Source organism: Poromitra crassiceps (genome assembly GCF_964638095.1).
Source record: "Poromitra crassiceps genome assembly, chromosome: 12".
NCBI classification, from domain to species: domain Eukaryota; kingdom Metazoa; phylum Chordata; class Actinopteri; order Beryciformes; family Melamphaidae; genus Poromitra; species Poromitra crassiceps.
Genome location: NC_139632.1, coordinates 41,327,624 through 41,334,044, shown reverse-complemented (window position 1 = coordinate 41,334,044; position 6,421 = coordinate 41,327,624). Strand labels below are relative to the sequence as shown.

The window sequence follows — 6,421 nt, the reverse complement described above, 5'->3', positions numbered from 1 at the left end:
GTGTGTGTGTGTGTGTGTGTGTGTGTGTGTGTGTGTGTCTAAAAAGAGGGAAAAAATCAGAACCTGCAAAGATGAAAGATGAAGACAATTTCAGAATTGACCTCAAGGGAGAAAACAGCAAAACAGTGGAATGTGAGTCTGACGGCATCATGGCAGCCTGCTGTTAGAGCAGCTCATGCATACAGCAGCACACACACACTTCACACACACCCTGCATTTTGTGGAGCAGTTCTTCCTCGGATGATGAAGAGTCTAGCCAAATCTTTCATATGTGTCATTTTCAGTGTTTTCAATGTGCCTTCTGGAAGCTCAGAAGAGAACTTCTTCTTCCAATCCTCCAATTCTCAACCTTTTTACACCAAGTACCACCTCAGAAATGACCATAAGAAAGTATGAGAGGGAGAGAGCCCTGCACATACTGTGCCACCAGTGGTACCCGTACCACAGGTTGACAACCACTGCTCGAAGCAATTCCTGGAGATGTTTTTGTTGAGTTTTTTACTAAGTTACTGGTAATGATCTGTGTGAATTATTATACCTTAGGGTGGGTTTCCCCAAGCCGGAGGCAACACGTGGCACAAACCTGTGACCCTCATGTGGGTATAGGCAAGGAATCTTCCGCTGCACTACCCGGGCACCCCTCGATTTTGAAATACATCGTGGTACAATCCGAATGTGACCCCAAGACAATGAAATGCTACCAGTTGTGAAACAGAAATTGAACCACATCACAATCTGAAGTGAACAGATGCCAGGAATGCAGAGCGACAAACCAACAAACAGACAGTCAAACAGACACAATACTGAAGCACAGACAAAAGACACTAATGATGACAGATAAGACACAGCTGACGAGGTGACAAGCTCTCGCTGAGCTGACACTGGCTGGACGACTGGGATCATGACCTTCACATTCACCTCCAGGATTGCTTTCTTGATGCACCATCAAGACACTCGTAGCTGTCCTGTCCGTTGTTGACTTGTTCGTGATGAATCCAGAGTGAACTGGTCGTGATCATAGAAATGACATGGGAATTCATTTCTGGGAGTGGACCCTTTTCACAGCAATGGTTTTGAGGTGGTAAAGCAGGAAGTACAGCAGATGTAACCAATAACATGAATAATGAGGGCCCTGGCACTATACTGGAACACCTAAAGGAGATGGAACCATCATTGATGGCATTGGTTACACCTGCCTGCTTTACTTCCTGCTTTACCGCCTCAAAAAAGGTTTCTGTGAAAAGGGTCTATTCTCCCTTCAAGGGGAAGCTCTCAACAATAACAGCAAAGCCTATGGATGGACATGTTCTTTTTGCACCTGTACCAGCCGTTGATGTTTGATTCTATCTAATGAATAATGTATACAACATGCAATAACAATAAAAAATACAGTAGGCTATTTAGTATTCATGTGTTGAACCGTGGCTTTAAGTAATTTCATGCACATGAACCATAGTACAGTAGTGTAATCTGTTCCCTTTGATGGCACACACTCTGCATTCAATTCAAATCACTTCTGCTCTCTGGGTCACTCCACCAGCTGTATCTGCACATATGACTTACCAGTGGACCCCCCCCCCCCCCCCCCCCCCAGTTTCATATAGGCGACTTACAGTGGTTCTCAGGGGTCCTTGAGAGGGCTGCCCAGGATTTCAGACAGTATATGACTGATGACACACACACACACACACACACACACACACACACACACACACACACACACACACACACACACACACACACACACACACACACACACAGTTTAATTTTTGCCCCACTTTTGCAGGCGATAGCCTAATTCTGCAATCTCTAGTCTACACCAACAAAAAGCTTCCTCCAGTCCTAACAAATAGGGGTCCATCTAATTTATTTGGGGGGGTCCTCCTTGATATGAAAAAGTTTGGGACCCCTCCCCATGTGACTCCACCTGTCCACCAGCTGGATGTGGAGATATGACATAACACCATTTCCAGTAGGCTATCATCACTACTATATTAACTGCAGGCACCATCCTTGCTTTATCCCGCCCATAAGCGTCACTGATTCAAATTGCAACCGAGGCAGAGGGAGGGAGAGAGAGAGAGAGAGGGGAGCCGGGGACCTGATCACACACACAGAGGAGGCAGTAGAGACGGACACAGACACAGGCAGAGAGAGAGAGAGAGAGGGGAGCCGGGGACCTGATCACACACACAGAGGAGGCAGTAGAGACGGACACAGGCAGAGAGAGAGAGAGGGGAGCCGGGGACCTGATCACACACACAGAGGAGGCAGTAGAGACGGACACAGGCAGAGAGAGAGAGAGAGAGGGGAGCCGGGGACCTGATCACACACACAGAGGAGGCAGTAGAGACGGACACAGACACAGGCAGAGAGAGAGGCTGCTCGGGATCTTTCTGTGCTTTTTCTTTGACCTGCATGAACAAGACAGGACAGGATCTAAACATGTGGACAGAAGTGTGGAAGCTCCTGTTGTTACATTTCTTACTCGTGGAGCTCCATTGCGCCAAAGGTAAGACACGCGAGCCGGGGGATTTGCGTGGCACCGCGGCGGTCCATCGATCGAACGAACGGGGGAATTCTCTACATCTGCTGCTTCTCCGCGACGCGTCCTTGTCAAAAGTCGGGCTCGTAACACGGTCATTCAAGCCTAGTCTCTAGTCACAGAACAGCTACGCCTCGCCTCGCCTCGCACGCACCTTGATCACCGCTTTGTCCGCACGGCGCACGCTGAACGCGATCAGCGGTGACAGTGATGACATTTACGCGGAAGAAAGGATCGTACTACAGCAGCCCAACATGTGCGTCAGGCTGATCGATGATACACTCTGTCCATCTGATCACAAAGTGGACACGATGAAGAAGATGATGATGATGATGATGATACACACGTTTGGTGTTATTGTAGCAAGGATAGCCAATAAGTAGCCTAATCAAACGATTAGATAGATCTGTGCTGTCAGTGTGCGCGGGCTGGGCAGGCAGGACACTGTGGCCGTAGGCAGGCAGTCACTGACTGTCGCACCAAACAAAGTACATTACAAATATACACAAATACACATGCAAAACCATTATGTCAGAATTAACCCTATCATAAAAGGATCCTGTGTTTACAAATACTATCGCAGGGAAACTGCAAAACCCCATGTGGATATTTATAGGAATGCTAGTCGTAGCTTATAGGAGATTGGGGAAAAAAATACAATTAGCTTAAGTGTGATGTGGGCGCTATTAAGTCAATATTGAGTAGGCTACCTACCACAGACACACAATAGTAAGTCCCTATAGGCATAATACAGGAATTACAGTGTTTTTCCTCCCATAAGGGTTTGTCCTTAGAATCCTCAATACAGAAAAGAGAATGGTCACTCATTTAGCAATATTAACACGCTTGTGCTTGTAGTTGAGAATTGAAGTAGCACAGCAGTGTCAAGTGTAAAGCAGTCTGTAACATTAGTGCAGCCTAGTCTACTTTTGCTGTAGGTTAGTCTTGATAAAAGACAGACACCTCACCTATACGAGGGATCAGCCGAGCAGCATTTTGGTAAACAAACCGCGTCACTGGGTGGCAACGGCAATGGAACCCTATGGAGCCTGAGTTTGAGCGTCTGACTCTAGCCGGCTGACCCTGTTTACAATTTACAAACTGTGACAGTTCACACAACTTTAACACGACCTGCATTATACATCAAACTCTTGAGCTACTTCTGCTCTCGCTCAGAATGTCAAAATATAAGCAATGTGATGTCTAGTTTTTGAGATATTAACGTTTGTTTGGCAGTCACAACTCATACTAGTTAACTGCCGTGGGGTTCCGCATTTCTGGGTGGCAGTGACGTCACAATGATTGGTCCTGCAATACTGTGTCTGTACTCAATAGTGAGTTTATAGCGATCTTTTTGTACGTTAAGGTGTTTTTGTATTTCTATGCTATCACTATAACATTCCTGTTATTTTCGGCGTTTACATGTGTATTCATTGTGACTATATATGTCTCTTATGTAACACAGCTGCAGAAGAGTACTGACAGTTTGTTCATCGTTTGAAACCTACAGGAACTCATACGGAGTCGGAGGAGTGTGAAGCCGGTCAGTTTCAGTGCAACAACGGCAGGTGCATCCCGACCCTGTGGAGATGTGACGACGACGACGACTGCTCGGACAGCAGCGACGAGGACAACTGTCGTAAGTAGCCCAGACTTCTGTCACGTCACGCTGCTCAAAGCATAAGATAACTTTGTTTGTTGGACCACGCCGTGGGACCACGCATGCAGCTGCTGTGTGTTGAGAGTGTGTTGAGTCTTCATCTGTAGGACTTTTACATGCCAAGGATCAAATGATGTCTCATCTGATGAGGTTGTGTCAGATATGAGAAGATGTTTGTGATTGGATAAGATCTGGTACAGAACAGAGGATACCTGTTTATACTGTAGGCTGGTTGGTAGAATAATGTCACTCATCAAATTCAAAATGAATGGAATCGTATAGAGATGAAGTAAACTACTTCTCATTTCCCTCTGGACCTCATTATGGTAACTAAATACTGGAGCTTCTGTGGACCTCATTATGGTAACTAACTACACTGATCCTGGATCAGTGGTCAGGTCACATGGCCAGAAGAATTTCAATCATCTCTCACTCATGTCACCTCTTAAGCTCAGCTCTGACACTGGCTGGGCGGGCGCACACAGTGGGGCCGTGTTGTGATTACGACCCTTATCTAGCTATGGCTGCCTAGCGATAATGTCAATGCTGTTATCGTTGGAGATTTACCCCTCTATAGTATATAGTGCCTCATAGTGTATATTATGGCTGTAGAGATTCTATCAATATCTGACGCAGGGTGATGAAATGGTTACCACCCTTGTTATGTATCAGGTCAAGCTGGCCGTGGCACTGCTGGGATGCAAAGACTTTACATGTGGCTTTGCCATGGGTCAACATTAAGGCTTTAAGTTTGTAATAATAACTGTAACTGTAATGCAAATGCATATTGGATTATTGTAGTATATGGGCACATTTCAGTTAGAAATGTGAGCTAAAGACCACTATTATGCAATTCAGCTCAATTGCTTCTGAATCAATTGCTGCGTAGTGATGTAATTGCACGGGCATGTGAAGGAGCAGCCGAGCAGAGTCATCACTTATGAATTTGTCATGGAGCAAATTGCTTGAATGGTTCTATTAGTGGGCAGAGGATTCAGGCCGTGTCGTGGGTTCTGGTGATTCTCTCATCTCGCACTGCCACCACAGAGACCAGGTTCTCCCTCCCACCACACAGACCAGGTTCTCCCTCCCACCACACAGACCAGGTTATCCCTCCCAGCACACAGACCAGGTTCTCCATCCCACCACAGAGACCAGGTTCTCCATCCCACCACAGAGACCAGGTTCTCCCTCCCACCACAGAGACCAGGTTCTCCCTCCCACCACAGAGACCAGGTTCTCCCTCCCACCACAGAGACCAGGTTCTCCCTCCCACCACAGAGACCAGGTTCTCCCTCCCACCACAGAGACCAGGTTCTCCCTCCCACCACAGAGACCAGGTTCTCCCTCCCACCACAGAGACCAGGTTCTCCCTCCCACCACAGAGACCAGGTTCTCCCTCCCACCACAGAGACCAGGTTCTCCCTCCCACCACAGAGACCAGGTTCTCCCTCCCACCACACAGACCAGGTTCTCCCTCCCACCACAGAGACCAGGTTCTCCCTCCCACCACACAGACCAGGTTCTCCCTCCCACCACAGAGACCAGGTTCTCCCTCCCACCACACAGACCAGGTGCTCCCTCCCACCACAGAGACCAGGTTCTCCCTCCCACCACAGAGACCAGGTTCTCCCTCCCACCACACAGACCAGGTGCTCCCTCCCACCACAGAGACCAGGTTCTCCCTCCCACCACAGAGACCAGGTTCTCCCTCCCACCACAGAGACCAGGTTCTCCCTCCCACCACACAGACCAGGTGCTCCCTCCCACCACAGAGACCAGGTTCTCCCTCCCACCACAGAGACCAGGTTCTCCCTCCCACCACACAGACCAGGTTCTCCCTCCCACCACAGAGACCAGGTTCTCCCTCCCACCACACAGACCAGGTGCTCCCTCCCACCACAGAGACCAGGTTCTCCCTCCCACCACAGAGACCAGGTTCTCCCTCCCACCACACAGACCAGGTTCTCCCTCCCACCACAGAGACCAGGTGCTCCCTCCCACCACAGAGACCAGGTTCTCCCTCCCACCACAGAGACCAGGTTCTCCCTCCCACCACAGAGACCAGGTTCTCCCTCCCACCACAGAGACCAGGTTCTCCCTCCCACCACAGAGACCAGGTTCTCCCTCCCACCACAGAGACCAGGTTCTCCCTCCCACCACACAGACCAGGTGCTCCCTCTCACCACAGAGACCAGGTTCTCCCTCCCACCACA

General features: G+C 48.9%; 1 protein-coding gene across 1 annotated transcript in view; it reads left to right on the top strand.

Annotated features, from left to right (window-relative positions):
- Nucleotides 1–2,445: 2,445 nt before the first annotated feature.
- Nucleotides 2,446–6,421, top strand: part of LOC310786230 (uncharacterized protein) — a gene marked incomplete at both ends in the record, with an annotated part of 366,431 nt that continues 362,455 nt past the window's right edge. The window contains 2 exon segments of the mRNA XM_083647397.1: nucleotides 2,446–2,512; nucleotides 4,056–4,184. Coding sequence (XP_083503523.1) covers nucleotides 2,446–2,512; nucleotides 4,056–4,184 — 196 coding nt within the window.